At 41.2% G+C, this 21,588-nt stretch overlaps 1 protein-coding gene across 10 annotated transcripts in view; it reads left to right on the forward strand.

Annotated features, from left to right (window-relative positions):
* The window catches only part of sema3h (sema domain, immunoglobulin domain (Ig), short basic domain, secreted, (semaphorin) 3H), a 329,841-nt gene that overhangs the window by 82,905 nt on the left and 225,348 nt on the right, over positions 1 to 21,588 (forward strand). For all 10 annotated transcript variants that reach the window (XM_069937305.1, XM_069937308.1, XM_069937306.1 and 7 more), the window contains one exon: positions 15,176 to 15,330. In XM_069937305.1, coding sequence (XP_069793406.1) covers positions 15,176 to 15,330 — 155 coding nt within the window. The remainder of the gene's footprint in view (positions 1 to 15,175; positions 15,331 to 21,588) is intronic.

The following is a 21,588-nucleotide window of genomic DNA, read 5'->3' on the forward strand; positions in this document are numbered from 1 at the left end:
TTGTTGGAATTTTATTGCATTAATTTTAAGAACCTCAAATAAACTTTCAATTTTTGCCCTATTGAACTCTGCATGCACTGAAGGATCTCAAGGTCCTGCAGACCCACCCTTCTTGTTGATGTGAACATATTCACCCTGAACCCTTTAACTATCCCAATGCCTCCCACTGATCTGAGACTTCAAGGAGTTCTTTCCAAATCAAATTTGCTGAATTATTTATTCATCTAGCAAAGTTGACTTTACTCTGAGCTGGAACTATACTTCTATTTTATCTGACACGCTGCACATTTAAGTGTTTGGACTGTATGACAGCAAGTGGCTTGGATATCTCTGTGGCTGGTCTGTCACCTACACTCAGCACCTGCAATCCCCACATTCATCTAGGTCAGATCAAGGGTCAATCCAGCTGACCCTTCACACTCTCAAGTGGGGTAGTTGGATCCAGATGATGAACAGACTTTAGATCCAGGCCCTGAAGCTCTGCCCTGTAGCACTGTGAGATGCCTTAACAGCTGGAGGCTGTGCTTTGCTTTCTGTCAAATCCTGTCAGTGATTTCAACAGGTCCCTTTTTTTTAGTGTTTCTTGCATTCAGAGGCATTTAAAATCTATTAAAAATTGAAGAGAATAATCATAATTATTTTAAAAAGTAATTAAAATATAAAAATGCTGAACTATTTAAAGCATTAAACTGAATTGAAATAAAAACAACTTCTTTCTTTTTCGGCTCCTCGTCCATAGACCTGGAATTCCCCCTTGAAATCTCCAACAATTTGAGCAATGATTTTCAGAGAGGGATTCAGCAGTGGAGCAAAGGGAGAGAGGTGGCAGCATGACTTACTCAGAAAGTCTTGGACTTGCACTTTGTGAAGTCTGAAACTCACTGAAGTTTCAGCAGTCCAAATGCCAATGGTTCACATTGAAATCATCCTGTCAGTGGCATTTCCCCATATATTCAAATTACATGTTTCAACGTGGACAGATTTCACTGAACGCCATATTTTCAAAACTGCTCCATAGGTGTACTTTCATCAACAAGTCTTTAAATACACCTAAAAATACATCAAAATGCTGGAGGAACTCAGCCGGTCTTTTCACAGTCTATAGGAGGATACACCTGTTCATTTTCCAGGGACGACTGTTTTAAGGGGATACATTTTCATACCATATAGAGCATTATGAATGAGATCTGAAAATAAGAGGTCATGAATTCATCAGCACTGCATGTTGTATTCTTTTCAATGTTTGTTAATCCACAAGAGCTTATCTATCAAAACTCATCCACCTCACTAGTAGGCTAGTTTTAACAGGGTAGGTGGAGGTGCAGTTGCTGCATTACTATTTTGCTGATGACGACGCTACTGGAGCTGCTGTAATGGGAACACTGCCATTGGTGTGGACCCAGGGGGAGCGGGGGAGTGGAGACACAAGGTCCTACTGCTCAGTACAACTGCCAAAGGCTCCGCATAGTCTTTGAATGCCTGTTAAAGGAGCTGATGGGTGTTTTATTTCAAATCCTGCAACCACGGGTTCAGAGCTCAGGATGACAGCACCTGTGTTCGGCAGTGGCTTCAGGGGGTGCAGTAGACAGGTACAAGGCACAAGCAACGGAGACCTACCCCCCACCTCCTCCACTGAGGAGAGCAGGGAAGACGACCCTAAGGATGGTTACCACAGTGGCAGACCAGTGAGGAGCTCTTGAGGCTGAAGGACACACACAGGTAGCTGTTGGCCACTTGCAGGCAAGGAACCACACAGGCTGTAGGCTGCTAGTGACTTGAGGTCAACGAACTTGTACCAGGCTGCGGGCTGCTAGAAACTGGCTCATGAGAACTTGGTATCAGAACTGGGATTCAAGAGGGTGCTGAGAGCAAGAAGGGCTCCCGAAGGGCCTTGGGAGCTGAAGGCTTCGTCATCGTGTCAGAGGTTTGGATTTGGGCTCAGGCTGCTGATGGCTTGAACTGGAGTCTTGTTTGGCTGTAAAGGCCGCAGGAGCACTGGAGGTGAATCCACAGATACTGAGGTGACTCTCTTTTGTTTCTCAGTCTCTAATGGTTCCCAAGCAATACTAATCATGTAATATTGCACTGCTGTTTTATTACAGATCTGATTACATGATGAGTAACTTAGAGGCCTGGACTAACCATGTGACAAAGAGCTGTAGAACTCTACACCACAGAAACAGGCCCTTCAGTCCACTGAGTCCATGCTGACCTATTATTTTGTCAGTCCCATTGGCCTGATCCTGGACTATAGCCCTCCTGCTAAATCTTTCTCAACATAGAGCCGGCTACAGTCGATCACTGACTGCAAAAAATGCTTGCAGTCCACCAACATTGGATTCTGGCAATTTACAGATCTCCAACAATTAGAATTCAAAATAAATAGCCCTCAAGCCCGATAACTGCATCAAAAATAAATACTCAATGACGAGGAACATGGGAAGGGTCTGGTTTTTGTAGCTTTCTTTGTAAGAACAATGAACTAAAGATGAATAGTATTTGGACAAGGTAATTGAGAGATTTTGCCGCAAAAAGCATGGGAAAGTGATCAGAAAACTGAGGAAAGGCAGAGATATTTCGTTCAAGCTGACTTGTCGTGTATTACATTAGTGGGTGACATTTAGCATGACTCCCTTTTTGACAAGTTAGTTCCAAGAATGACATTTTTGTTCTCATCTCCTCTCTGTAGGAAGAGATGATATTGTTTGTTGAAGGCATGGTCGCTATTAGGCAGGATGAAGAAAATTGCAGCAACATGGGAGAAAGGTTGAATTTTTGGGGAAAGAGTTTCTCTCTTTACCTTCACCAACTCAAATAATCCCGCAAATCATTTGCTGTAATTATAATTACTGGATATTTATCATTGTAAAAAAGAAAATGCCATTGTTTTCAATATATTTTATAAGCCCATCAGATGGACTCCTGAATATTACTCAGCATTTTATTCCATTCCATGTTTTTCTGTTTCTGTGAACCTTTATTGTTTTCTCCGGTGATTACCACTGCAGCTAGCATCACAGCTGAGAGAGGTCACAATGCAGCAAGAAAGCCAGCAACTTTTTCTTCTCTGCTTCCTGCCCTTGAAAATATTACCTACAATTGGGATTTGTGTGTGTATCCCACTGCTGATGAGATCAGCTAGCATTGTGGCTTGTTTAATACTGTATCATATTTAGAGAATGGTGCTGAGCATTGGATAGTAAGAATAGCATCCCTGCACTGTCCAGCATTTTATCTCACTCTATTGTCAAAGGAGTGCAGGTGCAGGCTGTGCACAGGACTCACAAAACAAGAACTTGTTAGGATTCTTTGAGGATATAATGGATGCGGTGGATAGAGGGGAACAGGTTGATGTTGTATATTTGGATTTCCAGAAAGCGTTTGATAAGGTGCCGCACAAGAGACTTATCAGTAAGTTACAGGAAAGTGGAGTCCGGGGAAGTATATTGGCCTGGATTGAAAATTGGTTGTCTGACATGAGGCAGAGAGTCGGAATAAGTGGGAGTTTTTCAGGTTGGAAGAGAGTGGTAAGTGGGGTGCTGCAGGGGTCAGTGTTAGGCCCACAACTGTTCATCATTTACATTGATGACTTGGAGGAGGGGACAAAATATGGTGTAGCCAAGTTTGCGGATGACACCAAATTGAGTGGAAGAGCAAATTGTAATGAGGATGTGGAGAGTCTGCAGAGGGATATAGTTCAGCTGGATGAGTGGGCAAAGGTCTGGCAGATGGAGTACAATGTTAGTAAGTGTGAGGTTATCCACTTTGGCAAGAAAAATAAAAGAGCTGAATATTATTTAAAGGGTGAAAAACTACAGCATGTTGTAGTGCAGAGGGACTTAGGAGTGCTTGTGCATGAATCGCAAAAAGTTAAGTTGCAGGTGCAGCAGGTTATTAAGAAGGCAAATGGAATGTTGGCCTTCATCGCTAGAGGAATTGAATTCAGGAGTAGGGAGGTAATGTTGCAACTGTATAAGGTACTGGTGAGACCACACCTGGAGTACTGTGTCCAGTTCTGGTCTCCATATTTGGGGAAGGATATACTGGCTTTGGAGACGGTCCAGAGGAGGTTTACTAGGTTAATCCCTGGGATGAAGGGGTTGACTTATGATGAAAGATTAAATTGTCTAGGATTGTATTCGCTTGAGTTCAGAAGAATGAGAGGAGATCTTATAGAAACATATAGGATTATGAAGGATATGGATAGGATAGATGTAGGAAGGTTTTTTGAGCTGGCCGGGGAAACTAAAATGAGAGGACACAGTCTCAAGATTTGGGGGAGTAGATTTAGGGCAGAGATGAGGAAAAACAGTTTTTCCCAGAGAGTAGTGAATGTTTGGAATTCTCTATCCAGGGAAGTGGTTGAGGCTGCCTCATTAAACATACTTAAAATTTGGTTAGATAAATTTTTACATGATAGAGGAATTAGGGGATATGGGGAGAAGGCAGGTTGGTGGAGTTATGTCATAAATTAGATCAGCCATGATGGTATTGAATGGCGGAGCAGGCTCGATGGGCCATTTTTGGCCTACTCCTGTTCCTACTTCCTATGTTCCTATGTAAGAACCTATGAAGAAAGACATAGGAGCAGGAGCAGGCAGTGTAGCTGTTTGAGACTGCTTTGCCATTTCTTCCAAAATGAGTGAGTGTTCTTTTCCAGTGCATTTTTTTGCACAATCTCCATTTCCCTCAATTTCCTTAATAACTGGAAGCACATCTACTTCTGTTCTGAAAGAATTCAATAAGTAAGCCTCCACAGCTCTCTGGTGTAGGACATTCCAAAAATTTACCATCCTCCAAATGAATAACTTTCTCCTCATCTCTGTCTTTAATTATTCAGAGACCATGACTTCTTGTCCTAGACTTCTCAGCCCAGAGATACTTCCTCCTTCTAAGCTCCATAAGGATTTTGTGAAATTCAATGAGATCTCTTCCTATTCCTCTAAACTCTAGAAAATACAGCCTGGGTGACACAATCTCTCCTCATAAAGCAAAACTGCCATCCCTGGAACCAGCCTAAACCTCTTTGCTGCCCTCTCCCAAAGGTTCCAGGTATCCACTGTGGCACGCTATTAGTTCTTGAGTCTTCAATTGAAATGTGCGGAGCTTTAAATTGGCATCCTAAATTCTTGTCAAAATGGGCATGAATTGGAGGCTCGTGTTGGTTGAAGAGAATGGAACTGAGTGTACTTTGGCACGCTGGTTCCACTATCTCAAAAATCAATGATTTTGAACTGGAGATGCATGAACCGTCTTGAAGAAGGGCTCTGGTTCAAAATGTTGACCATTCTTTTTCATCCACTGATGCTGCTCGACCCGCTGAGTTGCCCCAGAAGATTGTTTTTTTTTAAATTCCATTCACTTTCTGGCCCAGAAAAAGATTCTTGGCCCACCCGTGTCCTATTTTCATCCACTCTCTTCTATTGCCATCTATGAAATGATAGATCAATGCAGACCACCAGCAAAAACCACCATGGCATCTTTTTATTTCTCAAAGCTCAATGGCAACATTTTGAAATGCCCAGGTCAAGTTATGATTTATGTGTCCTGACCTATGGCCATATTTGGGTATTATGGACATATCATTTATCTCAGAGGTGGCCAGCCTATGCCATCTGGAGCCTGTGGCCCATTTTTAAGTGGCCTAGGGTGAATTTTAAAAAGAAAATGGAATATGGCCCATGAGAATATGGTCTCTAACAATAAAGCACTGTGTGTACTTGCACTTCTTAGACACTAAACATTGCTGCCATTTTGAACAACTGTGAGACCAACTGTTGAAATGTTACTCATTGATGAAAATGTTTTCCTCCATTTCAAAAAAAGTGCTGATTAAACATTGTAAAACCAAAAGGCAGAAAATAGCAAGGGAGTGCCGAAAATTTCAAATGTGTTGGGAAAATGTATACTTTTTCACATAAGTCAAGTGGAAGTGTGTTTGTTTGATTCACGAGGAATCTGTTAACTTTAATAGCCTATCTACAGATGTACACATTGCATCATAATCATTGAGGTGGACACTTGGGCCATGAACTGTATTCACTGAGTGTTGTAGAGGAATGTTGGAGACGGCCTTGTCCCTTTGTTGATCTTTTCACCTGGTCTTATTTTGCACCCGGCTTTTTATTCTACATTGCTTTTTTGAATGAGAGTTTTAAAGAGTTTTATTGTATTCATTTAAATTAAATTTAAATCAGCAGATACAGAAATGGCTTCTGTAATATGTCAGCGCATCAATAAACTACTGTCATGTCAACAGTTAAACTGTTCAGTAGTGTGGAACAGTTATTTTGATAGAAGATTAATTTTTGATGGTACAGGTCTAAAAACATTGCTTTTTTTGCACTGTAACCGGTTGAAAACTGTCGTGCTTAATATTGTTTGGCCCTTAACTCCTTATAATTTTCCATATGTGGGCCACAACCAAAAAGGTTTGGCCGCCCCTGACTTGTATCAAGGCATTATCAAGTCCTGACCTGAGGTGTTGGTTGACCATTTCTACCCATGGATGCTCCCTGACCTGTTCACTCTCCCCTGCAGCCTCTTGTTTGCTCAAGATTCCTCCATCGGCAGTTTTTGCGTTTTCCTCCTTCAACTTTATGACAAGTTTTTGTGCTTTTCTTGACTGGCTTTCTGAACTTTTATGAGATTTTTACAAACTCTAGTTCTCTCCATTTCTTGAATAATTTTTGCATCAGTTCACTTTCTTATTAGTACTGGCTGACCTTCATCTCTGTGACATCCCCTCCTTTCTTTCCTCCTCCATGTTCTTTTTCCTAAAACTTTCCAAATGACCTGTACCTTTTTTTTCAGTTTTAGTCAGATGAATGCTACATACTTAAGATGCCAGAATGCATTTTTTCTCATTATGAATGCTGACTGGCCTTGTGTATTTCCAGCAATTTCCTGTTTTATTCATCCCAAATTTTCACTGAGCTCTTTTTGCATCTTTTAGCTGATGGCTCTTTTCTCATTGAGGATATTGTTGTGCACAAGGATGAGGGAGAGTGGACAATAGCAGACAGCTGACCCTTAAATAGAAATGCAGACTCACAGGAGGTCATCAAACCATAAGATATAGTATCAGAAGCAGGCCATTCAGCCCATCAAGGGCATTCTGTCATTCCATCATGAGCTGATCCATTCTCCTGCTCAGCCCCACTCTTCTGCCTTCTCCCCATAACCTTTGATACCCTGATTTTGAGACTGCAGATGCTGGAATCTGAAGCTAAACAATCTGACGGAGGAACTCAGTGGGTCGAGCAGTGACAGTGGGAGAAAAAGAATGGTTAATGGTCAAAACATTGACCGTTCCTATTCTCCCACTGATGCTGCTTGACCTGCTGACTTCCTCCAGCAGATTGTGTTTAGCACAAGATTTGCAGATGCTGGAATCTTGAGCAACAATGACAAGTTGGAGGGACTTGGTAGTACAAGCTGCATCTGTGGAGAGAAGTGGTCAGTCCATGTTTCAGGTCAAGATCCTTCTTTCAAGAATGGAACTCCCTCCTGCTTTCAATTGATGTTCCCGTTAAAGAAAAATCTCTTTCTCTATGGTTTTCATTGTTCTCTATTGTGTTTTTCCGGCGTTGTTAGCCAATTCTATTGTAGCCAAAGCATTTCTTACAAATTTAGACCTTATGTTTCTTTAATTGTACAGAAATTATATTGCATAAAATGCAATTACAGTTCAGACCTTGTTATGTCACTGATTGTAATGATTGCACTTTACCTCTGACCACAATCTTGGTCATGTGAAGTGGTTGGGGTACCAAATTTCTTCAGCTATTGGCCACAACTTGTGAGGAGGCAGCGAAGATTCAGCCATTAACTTCACCAGGTTAAAAGAAGCAAAGGCTGGAGAAAGAAGAGAGAGTGAAGAAAGCATGTTTGGAAAAAGATTCTCTGATCAGTGAAACGTTATGTTTGGCTCAATTCCCAAAGAGGACACATTATGAAACAATTATTGAAACATATCCGTTGCCCTCTCAATTCCTTCTCCACCCATTTGGGCTGAGTTTTCCCTTTGCATCTTTTGAGCCACACATGGTTTAATAATCTGAAAATTTTCCAATCCACATAAAATGCACTAGGCACCCCTCCCCAACAAATGGAGACTGCTTCAAATGAAAACAGCAAGAATCTAGTCAAAGTAAAAAGAGGTTTCCTCCAGTAGTCACCAGATACGATCCAATGCCTCTATAATAAATGTTATAGTTAAATGAACAATTATTTGGCAGAAATCTGCTTAGATTCAGCAGTCCCAGTTGTTCACACAAGTGCTCATGTTACCTGTTTTTTAATGAGGGACTATGTCTGGTGCTCTGCTTCTTATTGACACTGCAGTGTGAACTGGTGCAAAAAGAATGAAGTACAAAAGCAGAGGTCAAAAATTCAGAAGGCGGAGGTCGAAAGGGACTTGGGAATCCTCATGCAGGATTCCCTGAAGGTTGACTTGCAGGATGAATCATAGGAAGGAAGGCAAATGTAATGTTGGTATTCATTTCAAGAGGACAAGAACATAAAAGCAAGAATGTACTGCTGAGGTTATAAGGTGTCGATCAGTATTTGGAGTATTGTGAGCAGTTTGGGCCCCATATCCACGGAAGGGTGTAAGGGTCTAGGGTGGTTTATGAGAATGATACCAGGGATGAGATGGTTGATGTATGATAAAAGTTCAAGGTATGAGAATCGTTCAATGGCTCTGTACTCACTGGAGTTTATAAGCATGAGAGAGGATCTCATTGAAACCTAGTGAATACTGAAAAGGCAGGATCGAATAGTTGTAGAGGAGATGTTTCCAGTACTAGGATCAGAGTGCTCAGAAAAATAGGGCATCCCTTCAGGACAGAGATGGAGAGAATTTTTTTTCAGCAGAGAGTGGTGAATCTGTGGAATTCATTGCCACAGATGGTTGTGGAGACCAAGCCATTGGGTATAAGTTTTAATTTTTTAAAAAAGTTTAATATTAGACATACAGCATGGTAATAGGCCCTTCCAGCCCATGAGCCTGTGCTGCCTAGATACCCCAGTTAATTTACAGCCCCCATATGTTTTGAAGAGTGGAAGGAAACCAGAACGCCTGGTGGAAACCCACGCAGTCACAGGGAGAATATAAAAAACAGACAGCGGCGTATTCGAACCCTGGTCGCTGGTGCTTTAATAGGTTTACACGAACTGTTATGATAACAGTGTTGCCCGAGTTAAAGCGGAGGTCGATAGGTTTTTGTTTTTTAAGGGTATTAAAGGTTATGGGAGAAGACAGGGGAATGAGGTTGAGAAGAAAAATACCACAGCCATGATTTGAGTGACAGAGCAGACTCTGGCATATAATTCTGCTCCAATGCGTGTCAGGCAGCGCCTGCAGAAATAGAAACAGATAGAATTTCATGTCAGAGACACTTTGTCAAATGAAATGTTAATGCAGTTTCTCTTCCTACAGATGCTGCCTGACTTTCTGAGTATTTCCCACATTTTGCATTTTTAGTTCAGGTTTTCAGAACCTGAAGTATTTTCAATTATTATAAAAGAGCAAGACTCTCTTGTAATTTGTAATTTTAGCCATTGTAAGAAGCATAGCTATTCAAAATGTTCCAACTTGGGTGAGATAGCATTGTGTTTCCCTGGTAAGTTGCTTTATTCTGTGGAAGGCGAAACATTGAGAAGCCAACTAAAACTTGTAATTACAATGGCCACTTGAAGAGTGCAGAGTATCCTAAAATCTTTTCCAGCTCATTAAATGTTTTGGAGTGCAGCCACTGTTGATGGATTTGGGGGTCAGCTCGTGTAAACACAATAAGGTTCCAGCATTTACAATGCAACTGTGCCCAAGTAATCCATTTGTAAGTGCTATTGATAGCAGGGTGAAATTGGCCATGAGACTGAGGGAATTCCCTGCTCTCCTTTGAGGCTGGGTGAATGACATTTTCTTCCAACAGCTGTGTTTCTGTAATGTTACATGTGCGCTCGTCAAAACTGGGGAGCTCGGAATCTAAAAACATGATTTCTGATAACTCTCTTTGCAATACGTAGCTGACTGATTGATAACTGGTGCTGTGTCTTGATTTTGAATAGCCTTCCTTCCAACTAGAAATGAAGAAGGAAATATCTTTTTTTAAAACTTTATTTAAAAACTTTTTAAAAACAATGTAAAATCAATAACAACAGCAGAAAAAAGATTTTTATACAATATAATAAATCCCCCCTCAGCCAGCCAAAAAAAAAACCATATATCCAAACCCATATATTCTAAATAAGATGACCACATTTTAACAAAGAAAGAGTAATTATCATGTAAATTATGTTATTTTCTCCATATATATATATATATATATATATATATACAAGATCTCAATTCATTATGCCAACATACTATATTAATCTCTACATTGTCTTTCCAAGTAATTGCTATACATTTTCGTGCCACAGATAACCCCAAACAAACAAATGCAATTTGAAACTTATCCAACCCCAAGCCAGTCAAAGAAACCATAAAACCCAACAAAAAAATCTCCGGATCTAATGGTAATTTAATTTTAAAGAATTCCTCCAAAACTAACCTGACTTTTTCCCAAAATGGTGTTACCCGATCACAAGACCAAGCTGCATGCAAAAAAAGTTCCAGTACTTAACCCACATCTAAAACAAGAATCCGAATTACTAAATCTGCATTTTTTTCAATTTGTCAGGAGTATAACTGTTGCAAAAAATTATAATTTACCAAACCATATCTTACATTAGTCAATTCAGTTACCCCTTCATGACACATAACCTCCCAATCCTCTTGAGGTATAACATAAGTTAAATCACTTTCCCATTTATTTCGTCAAAGCTGGGGAGCTCAGAATGTAAAAACATGATTTCTGTTAACTCTCTTTGCAATACGTAGCTGACTGATTGATAACTGGTGCTGTGTCTTGATTTTGAATAGCCTTCCTTCAAACTCGAAATGATGAAGAAAATATCTTTAAGAAATTTACCATTCATTCCAATCTAACTCTGCAGCTAACCTTTAATTATAATTTGTCTGCTTGCTGATTTGGAAACACAGGGACAAATCTATAAATCAGAAAAGTATAGCTGAGGTGAACATTGCTCTTTTATGGGAATAAATTGGGAAATTAATAATGGGATGTAAAAGACAGGCAGAGAGGTTGGACAAACATTTTGTCACTGTTTTGGTTCATGGAGGTAGGTAGTAAAACATCCAAATAAAAATAAAACAGCAAGGGGCAAAAAGAAGGGAGAAACCTGAAACAGTCATCATCATGAGAGAAAAATCAGAGCGCAGTTATGGGAGTAAAGAGTAAGTTCTCTGGACAACTTCAGGGTTGCAGGGGCCCTTTAAAATAGAAATGCAGAGGATCTTCTTTAGCTAGAGAATGATGAACCTTTGGATTTTGCTTCCACGGGCAGCTGTGGAGACCAGGTCATTGGGTATATTTAAGGCAGAGATTGATAAGTGTCTGAATAGTCAGAGTACCAAAGGTAACAGGCAGAAGGCAATGGAGTGGGGTTAAGTGGGAGAATGGATCAGCTCATGATGGAATGGCGGACCAGACTCAATGGGCTGAATGTTTGACCTGCTCCTATATCTTATGGTCTTCTGGACTTGCACTTTGAAGTAACTGGCTACAAAGATGTTGAATACATCGTTCGTGATCTTCAAAACTTTCTGGATCCTGGCGAGTTTCCAACTAACCAGACAAGAATGATCCCAGTCAGATATCACAAATGTGCCTTTCCTCTCCAAGAAAGGAAGAAAATAGAAGGCAGGAAATGATAGGCTTAACATCTCTCATTGTATAAGTGCTGAATCCATTGTAGAGGAAGTAATAGCAGGACTTTTAGGAAATCTTTATCCAGAGGGAGCAAATATTCATCAATACACCTTGAAACATTCTCCACCCCACATACACCAACCAGATGATTAACAGATGCTATATTGTGTGAAATTACTAAGGAAGGAATTTAATTGTCTCATTGTGAACTGGAGGTGCTAGTGGAGAGGGCCATTGCTTTGAAAAACACCCACAGTTGCCTGGGAGTGAGCAAATCGACTCAACATCAGTAGAAGTCAATGATCTGGTCATTAACATATTGCTGCTATTTGTGGAAGGTTATGATGACCAGATTAGTTGCCACATCACCGATATCACTATGTGCACTTTATTTCCTGCAAAACATTTTGTTGACCCAAGGGTTGAGAAAGATACAACGTGAAATAATGGTCTGCTGAGTTTCTCTAGCACCTCTGTGTAATGTATGAGACCCCAGCATCTGCAGATTTTTATACTTAACTCGACTTGAAATATGTCATTCTCTGCTTTCAATAACTTTTCATTTCCAAATGCACATCTGGCATTCAGCAATTGCAATGATACAGTGTTAAAACGGATGAGAGGGCTGATGACTCCTACAGTATCCACCACGTATAACACTTCACTCAATGTTACATGTTACATAACAGCTAGAGCCTCTAAATTAGTATAATGCTCTTAACAATAACTGAATGAAAAAAATGTCACTTACAATCTGTTCTGGCCCAGCCTTTTCTCAGCAGTGTGACCATCAAGGAGTTTTATTAGCGGAAGCAGTGCTGTTGTATAAATTTTTAAAACATTTTTAGGGGAATAAGTACAAACTCGCTACAGACAGTGCTGTATTTGAACCGTGGTTGCTTGTGTTAACCACTACGCTAACTGGGCCACCCAATATGTATGATGTTTTCTGAAGATAAATCGACAATTTTTCTTTTGTTCTCAGGTCGTAAGAATCCTTTTTAAAAAAAATCTGCGCTATCATTATTTGTCCCCAACGGGCCAGTTCTCAGGTTACATTAATCACAAAGCCAGTGTAAACATTCAAAGAAATTTAATGATAAATGAAATATTTGCATTGATAACAGTATTTTGATGACAATACCTGACTTCCTTCATTCACAGGAAATTATTCAACACTATATTTTTTAGCCTTGTTTCATCTACTACTAATTGGCAGTTTATAACAAGCAGATTAGCTCATGCAAGGGTGATAAAGCCAATGCTCCCAAAACAAACATAAAAAATAATTAATTAAATCAAATTTGATTAACATTTGCTGAACATTATCCTTATTTTTGCTGAAGTGTAAAAGATAGAGGATATAGAAAGAAGACTATCAGGACCCGGGTTCGAATCCAGCACTGTCTGTAAGGCACTTTTTCATTCTCACAGTATGTCTGCGTGAGTTTCCTTCAGGTTGTCCAGTTTGTTAATGCCCTTCAAAAACATACAAGGATTTGTAGGTATAATCAGTATACTTGGGCAGCATGGGGTTGTCACCCAGAAGGGCCTATTTCTGTGCTGTATGTCAAAATTATTCATTATTCACAACTTAGTTCATACAAAAGGATACCCACATCTTCCAGGTAGCTTCCTTGAGAAATATGGTGAAATCAAATGAATGAAAAGATTAGCTTGGTGAGCTAAAGGAGGAGAAGAGTCTTCAACTCTTGGTTTGTGATCCCAGTAAGTTCCTGATGTATTCACTTTATGCTTTAAGCATTCACTTACTTCAAGTGGAAGAGGATGTAAGAGCAGGGATGTGATGTTGAGGTTTTATAAGGTACTGGTGAGACTTCACTTGGAGTATTGTGAGCAGTTTTAGGCTCCTCATTTAAGAAAGAATGTGCTAATGTTGGAGAGCTTTCAGAGGAGGTTCACAAGGATGATTCTGGGAATGAAAGGGTTATCATCTGAGGAGGGTTTGACAGCTCTTGGGCCTGTATTCATTGGAATCTTGGACACTGATGGGGAATCTCACTGAAACATTTTGAATGTTGAAAAGCATGGACAGAGTAGATGCAGAAAAGTTTTTTTTTCCCATGGTGGGAGAGTCTAGGTGAGGAAAAGAGGACACAACTTCAGGATTGAAGGGTGTCCACTTAGAACAGAGATGTGGAGGAATTTCTTCAGCCAGAGAGTGGTGAATCTGTGGAATTTGTTGCCCCAGTTGGTTGTGGAGATTGAGATTGAAAGGTTCTCAATTAGCCAGGGCACCAAAAGTTATGAGGAGAAGACTGGGCAATGGGGCTGAGTGGGGAAATGGATCAAATCATGAGTAAATGGCGAGGCAGACTCAGTGGGCTGAATAGCCTATTTCTGTTCCTCTGTCTTATAGTAAACAGGCTAACAATGCAATTTTCCCTGTCTGAATAAAATGTTTTTTCCCTGTACAAGACAACAAGTTTAGGATAGCATTTTTCTAATTGCCTAGGTCAAGCTGAGATTATTCAAGCTGTTGTTCCCACATCTCCTCTCATTGTATAGCTTTTTCTGTATCAGATGATATAAAACTAAGTAGCAGATGCTATAAAACTAAGTAGAAATGTGAGAAGTGGGTGAGTATAGACAAGCAGGGCAAAAACATGGCCATGAAATGTAGAAAAATGTGAAATTATCCACTTTGTGACACAAAAAAAAATCAGAATATTTTTTAAATTTTGAGAGACTAATATTCAAAGGAACTAAAGTGCCCTTTTACACAAACTACTGAGAAATAACATGCCATCGCAGAAAGCAATTAGGAGGGCAAATTGTATGTGATGAGAGGACTTAAGTGCAGGGATAAATAAATTTTACTGCAGTTATATTTTCTTTGTAGGTAGTCTTTTTTTGATTGAGAACTAATTTCTATTCCGGTTTTGTGGACTCTGAGATAGCTAATGAGGCCAACGTGGAACAACAGACTCTTCCACTTCTGGAACATGAGCTCCCAGAGGCTCAGGTACATGGGTAGTTTGTGAGGTGGTCTTCTCCTCCTGCTTCCTGTGCATTGATTTAAGGTTCTCAGTGCCTCCTAAATGCCTCATCTCCACTTTCCACAGTCAAGGGCCAGAGATTGTCAGAAGATGTTAGGCATTTCTTCAAGGTATTTCCTTGAATCTTTTTCCTTTGTCCTTGAATTGTTCCTGGTAATCTCTTTCCATGATGGAACTTGCCACAGAGTGCCTGTCCTGGAAATCTAATGTCAGGCATGTGAACAATATAGTTGCCCAATGTAACCATCTGATTTCATCTGGGGCCTCAATACTCCCAACTGGAGGAGGAAAGGATGTTCTCAGCTAATACTTCTGACAACTTCTAACCTGGGTCCATGTTGTGTAATATTTTCCATTACTCATCTTGTTTCTTAGAGCTGATGATAAACAAGAGGATCATCCCCCTCAGCTTCAGTGCCTCTGACTTGCATTCCATTATTCTGGATGAGGACAACCGAAGATTGTACGCAGCTGCGAAGGATTACCTTCTAACCTGCAATCTGGACAACATCTCAAGCAGAGTGAAGAAGGTAAAATCAGCTCCTACTATAATGTGGCATGGCTTGGCCTTGAGATATCAGATTGAGAGATTGATGATAATATTGTGGGCTGCATTAAAAAATAGAAAGAAAATGGGTAAATAAATAGCAAACAGAATACAATCTGGACAAATTTTAGGTAGTGCCTTTTAGAATAAAGAGGAGAAAATGAATGGGGCAGAGGAACAAAAAATAATTTAATGATTCATTAAAAGAAGAATCAGTAATGCAATACCTTGAGCAGGAACAGCAAGTGATTATGATGACAGAAAATAGTTATTTGCATTGTACAATGTGAATAAGTAATAAAGTTCTTACATGCTGCAGTTGAACAAGTACTTGTTTAAAAAAAGAGACTCCAATATTGTACATAAATTGACTTAAAAAGAGACAATAAATACAAAAAATAGATAATAAATATTCACAGTTATCCTCATGCAAGAAAAATGTGCTAAAAAAAAAGAAAAAAGGGCAAAGTTTTTAGCATTCCATATCACTGAGTTTATTGATAGAGCATTGCCTTTAGGGAGTCAGGTTTGACTGGAATTTGACTAAAAATCAGGTCTTCCTTTTAGGTTGATAAGATGGAGGCACTCAATATACCAATTCATGTTCTACCTTGTATTTGAGAGAGGTGGAGAGATTTTCTTTGTTGAAACAATTAGAATGTGACTGGCAACATACACGTCAGATGACAGGAAATTCCCAGAAGGAAAGCTCAGGCCTGAAACACTGGTTATATATCTTTACCTCCTATTGATGATGCAAGATCTGCCAAGTTCTCCAGCGTTTCTGTTTCCCCAGAATTACCTTGCAATGGGAATGATTCGGATGTCTTCATCAAAGAGGACATTCAATGAAAATTGTCACAATCAGTGAACGAAAGAGTGAGTCCAGCCTGTACTACTTATCCAGCTAGCTAATTACTGATCAAGGAATAAAAGCAATCAAACCAGCCATTGACATGAGGAGTTAAGATGGCGGTTGCTTGTCAGTGAAAATGTTTATTTTTAACGGTTAATTATATGGAGTCAATGAGCACGACAGAAAATACTGGACTGTTCTCAAAGGAGCTATCCTCAACTTATTGTTTGGCTATGGCCCCATTAGGACTCTACTCAAAGGTTATTTCCCTGTGAAGCAGTCAAGTTTAGTTGGTTTCTTCCATATGTTTCTCCTATGGTTATGTATAAAATTGATCCCCATTGAGAATGGCTGCTTTAGAGTTGTGTTATTTTTAAATAAAACCTTTCGCAACACTGGACAAGTGATTCTTAAAGGCATATGAGATAGAAGTTTGTGAATTTCAGAAGAGTGTTAAATATATTTCTGTTGGATAATTTCCGTGACAAACAGTGCATCACTCTGTGCACTATTTTCAGCTCTGCGGGCTATTGATCTGTTTATTTCAATCAGTTTTATGTCTCATTGGAAAAGGCTCATGGAGGACTTTAATACCAGTGTGCCAAGTGCTCATAATTGAGTTTGATTTACTGTACCACATGCACTATGTGCAGAGGCAAATGAACAGTCAACAATCATCTCTCAAGGCTCATAATACAAATGCTTCACAAAACAACAATGGGGGGAGCCGAGGAATGGGTCCAGATGACTTTTTGGATATGGAGAGAAGGCGGGGACGGGGTACTGAACTTTAAGATCAGCTATGATCTCGTTGAATGGCGGAGCAGGCTCGAAGGGTCGAATGACCTACTCCTGCTCCTATCTTCTATGTTTCTATGTTTCTATAACTTTTGTTCTTAGATCAGGGATCATAAGCATGAGAAGGATCAGGAGAAAAGGGTGTATGGAACTTAGAAATTAGTTTCAGCGACGACATGAGGGACAGGGTGGTAGGTAAAATGGGTCTGTTGGATGGGTAGAGAGCTTTACATATTTCCAACCATGGAATATTAAAACAGTTTCCTCAAGCTGATCTTTCTCTGTTACACTCTGTGGTCCGAAGGTGCATTAAAATCAGGGACGTCAATATCAAGAGCCAAACACAATCAATTCCAATTCAAATTGCTGCTGGGTTTGAGGTCAAATGCGTGTTTGCCCAGATTGAATAATCCCTGCCTCTAAATATTTTGGGATGGATGGAGTTTGTACTATCTTTTTGTGGAAAATGAAGATTGTGGTAGAGATTGGGCTGGTTGAGAAATAACATCCCCAAAATGAAGCTTAGCTGATTATCCTGCTCTCTGAATTAATGGAAGCAAAATTACTGACAAACAATTATTTCCACCCAGTTTATTCCTTTTGTGCAGTTTTCACCATCAGAATCTGGTGGCATGAAGATCATTTCATAACTGAAAGTTTGCCAGGAAAAGAGGACATGTGTTTTGTCAGCTGCTGGTCATCCATATACATGGTTATCTTTGTCTACCCACTGGAATGTTTATGTATGGTCAACCCACCTTATATAGTTAAGCAAGAAGGACTGCAGATGCTGGGGGTCAAATGCAATACACAAACATGCTGGAGAAACTCAGCACGCCACACAGCATTCATAGGAAGTAGGGTAGCCAATCATTCGGGTCTTGGCCCTTCACTGGGCATGTACCTGATGAAGGAGCCATATCCAAAACATTTGTTATTCTTTACTTCCAGTGGATGCTGTGTGACATGCTGAACTTCTCAAGTATGTTTGTGGTTTGCAGCCTTATATTGTTGCATCGTTCCAAAGAACTATCAGTTTATGTCATGTGGTTTATGTCGGTATCTTCTGTCTAATGTACTCTCCTTATACATATGCTCGTGAAGATAAGAAGACAACCTGCTTCTCAACTCTTCCACATGTGGCATCATTCGGTGTTCCATTACAGCAAATATAATCAGCACATGTTAAATCTAACACCCTGAGAAATATTGAGTAAAGCGTGTAAGTCTGCAGATGCAGTGATTGAAGAGAAAACAACGCTATGCTGGAGAAAGTCAGCAGGTCAAACAGAGTTATTTATATAACAAAGTTAAAGATATATATAACCAATGTTTTGGGCTGGGGGCCCTTCATCAAGGTATGAGCAAAATGTAGGCAGACACCTGAATAAAATGGTGGTGGGAGGATAGGGGCAGGTGGAGGACCACAGGCAGGAGGTAATAGGTGGGTAAGGGAGGGAGTGGTTGAACAGAAAAGAGGAGGAGGAATAGCCCTGTAAATGGAGAGAGAAGTGGGTGGAGAGCTGGAGGAAAGGAGATGAATGACCCTTTTACACAGAGATCCCACTAAATTGGTGTGTCAACGACCCGTATTTAAAGCTAGGTCACGTGGGATCATCCAAGATGCTCTCCTTCTACCACAATCATGGCTTCTCATCCACCACCATCAACTCAGCGTTTACCTACATCTCCTCCATTTACCGCACATCTGCCCCACCCCCCTCTGCCCTTAGACACAACAAAAGAAAAGCTGGTTCAGTGAGACCTTTTACATAGGGACCTGGCATCCCTGTGCAAAAGGAGGCAGGACCTGCAGCATTACAATGTTGGCGTTCAGGGAAGGCGGGTCAGCCTTTTACACCGGAGCCAATGCGAAATGCATCAGCTCTGATATTACCCATCTTGGCGGGTAAGTACCAGGATGAAAATGAGCCCCCATATTGTGTTCGTCATGTTCATACAGATTAGTGAAATGGTAAAAGGCCTATCATCTTTTAAGGGCAGTGTAAAAGTGCTGAGAGAAATAGGGAAGAGAGGGAGAATGGAGAGTGGTCTCGCAGAAACCGGAGAAGTCGACATTAATGCCATCCAGCTGCAGAATGCCCAGTTGGAATATTAGGTGTTGTTCCTCCAATTTATTGATGGCCCTGATTTGGCAGTGCATGAGGCCATGGACAGACATGCAAGTGGGGTGCAGAATTGAAATGCTTAGCCCTGGGATATCCCTGACATTGATGCAGACAGAAAGAAGGTGATCAGCGAAGCAATCTCCCAATCTCTCCAATGTAGAGAAGGCCACAACAGAAGCACCGGATGCAGTAAATTACTCCCGCAGATTCACATGAAATGTTGTTTCACTTGGAAGGATTGTTTGGGCCCCTAAATGGTGAAGAGGAAGGAGATGAGGGCACAAATGTGACACTTCCTACAGTCACAGGAATTAGTAGGAATGGGCGAGTGGACAACAGAGTCATGTAGGGAGCTGTCTCTACTGAAGTGGAGCAGGAAGGAGAGAAGTTATGCCTTGCAGTTGAATCATGTTGTAGATGATGGAAGTGAATAATATGTTGGATGTGGAGGCTGGAGGGGTGATAGGTGAGGACAAGGTGAGTTCTGTTTTTGTTGTGTCTAAGGGCAGAGGGGGGTGGGGCAGATGTGCGGTAAATGGAGGAGATGTAGGTAAACGCTGAGTTGATGGTGGTGGATGAGAAGCCATGATTGTGGTAGAAGGAGAGCATCTTGGATGATCTTGATGAAATAGAGATGGAGGAAATGAGAGAAAGGATTAGAATCCTTATAGGGGATTGGGTATGAAGAACTGTAGTTGATCTAGTTGGTAGGTTTGTAGAAAATGTCTGGAGAATGTTTGTCTCCTGAGATGGAGATAGAGAGATTAATCCCTTCCCACTAATTGCCCCCTTTTTGGCACCTTCCCTTGTAATCATAGGAAGTGCCATACTTGTGCACACACCTCCTCCTTCACCACAATTCGGGGCCCCAAACAGTCCTTCCAAGTGAAGCAACACTTCAATTATGAATCTACAGGAGTCATTAACTGCATTCGGTGCTCCTGTTGTGGCTTCTCTACATTGGAGAGACTAGACGTAGACTAGAAGATTGCTTTGCTGAGCACCTTCACTTTGTCCAGATCAATGTAAGGATCTCCCAGTGGCCAACCATTACAATTCTGTGCCCCCCTCCTGCACCAACATGTCTGTCCATGTTCTTATACTCTGTCAAACCAAAACCATCCATAAATTGGAGAAGCAATATTACCTTCTGGGCACTCTCCAACTGGATGGCATTGAGATTGACTTCTCTGGTTTCTGCTAGACCACTCCCCATTCTCCCTCTCTTCCCTATCTTTCTCTCTCCTTTCCTCCAGCTCCTGTTTGCTGTCATGCCCTCCCTCCCTTATCCACCTCTTGCTTGTCCCTTCCCCCCACCATTTTATTCAGCCAACTGTCTACATTTTGCTCATGCCAGAAAGGTTGGTTATGCATTTTTATCATTGCTATATCTATCTTTCTTCTTTGGCTTGGCTTCACGGATGAAGATTTATGGAGGGGTATGTCCACGTCTCCTGCAGGCTCGTTGGTGACTGACAAGTCCGATACGGGACAGGCAGGAACGGTTGCAGCGGTTGGAAGGGAAAATTGGTTGGTTGGGGTTGGGTGTTGGGTTTTTCCTCCTTTGTCTTTTGTCAGTGAGGTGGGCTCTGCGGTCTTCTTCAAAGGAGGTTGCTGTCCGCCGAACTGTGAGGCACCAAGATGAATGGTTGGAGGTGATATCAGCCCACGGGCGGTGGTCAATGTGGCAGGCACCAAGAGATTTCTTTAAGCAGTCCTTGTACCTCTTCTTTGGTGTAACTCTGTCTCAGTGGCCAGTGGAGAACTCGCCACATAACACGATCTTGGGAAGGCGATGGTCCTCCATTCTGGTGACGTGACCCACCCAGCGCAGTTGGGTCTTCAGCAGCGTGGATTCGATGCTTGCGGACTCTGCCAGCTCGAGTATTTCGATGTTGGTGATGAAGTCACTCCAATGAATGTTGAGGATGGAGCGGAGACAACGCTGATGGAAGCATTCTAGGAACCGTAGGTGATGCCGGTAGAGGACCCATGATTCGGAGCCGAACAGGAGCATGGGTATGACAACGACTCTGTACACGCTGATCTTTGTGTGTTTCTTCAGGTGGTTGTTTTTCCAGACACTTTTGTGTAGTCTTCCAAAGGCGCTATTTGCCTTGGCGAGTCTGTTGTCTATCTCGTTGTCGATCCTTGCATCCGATGAAATGGTGCAGCCGAGGTAGGTAAACTGGTTGACTGTTTTGAGTTCTGTGTGCCCGATAGAGATGTGGGGGGGCTGGTAGTCATGGTGGGGAGCTGGCTGATGGAGGACCTCAGTTTTCTTTAGGCTGACTTCCAGGCCAAACATTTTGGCAGTTTCCGCAAAACAGGACGTCATGCGCTGGAGAGCTGGCTCTGAATGGGCAACTAAAGTGGCATCGACTGCAAAGAGTAGTTCACGGACAAGTTGCTCTTGTGTCTTGGTGTGAGCTTGCAGGCGCCTCAGATTGCTATATAA

Source organism: Narcine bancroftii, chromosome 5, assembly GCF_036971445.1.
Source record: "Narcine bancroftii isolate sNarBan1 chromosome 5, sNarBan1.hap1, whole genome shotgun sequence".
Lineage (NCBI taxonomy): Eukaryota > Metazoa > Chordata > Chondrichthyes > Torpediniformes > Narcinidae > Narcine > Narcine bancroftii.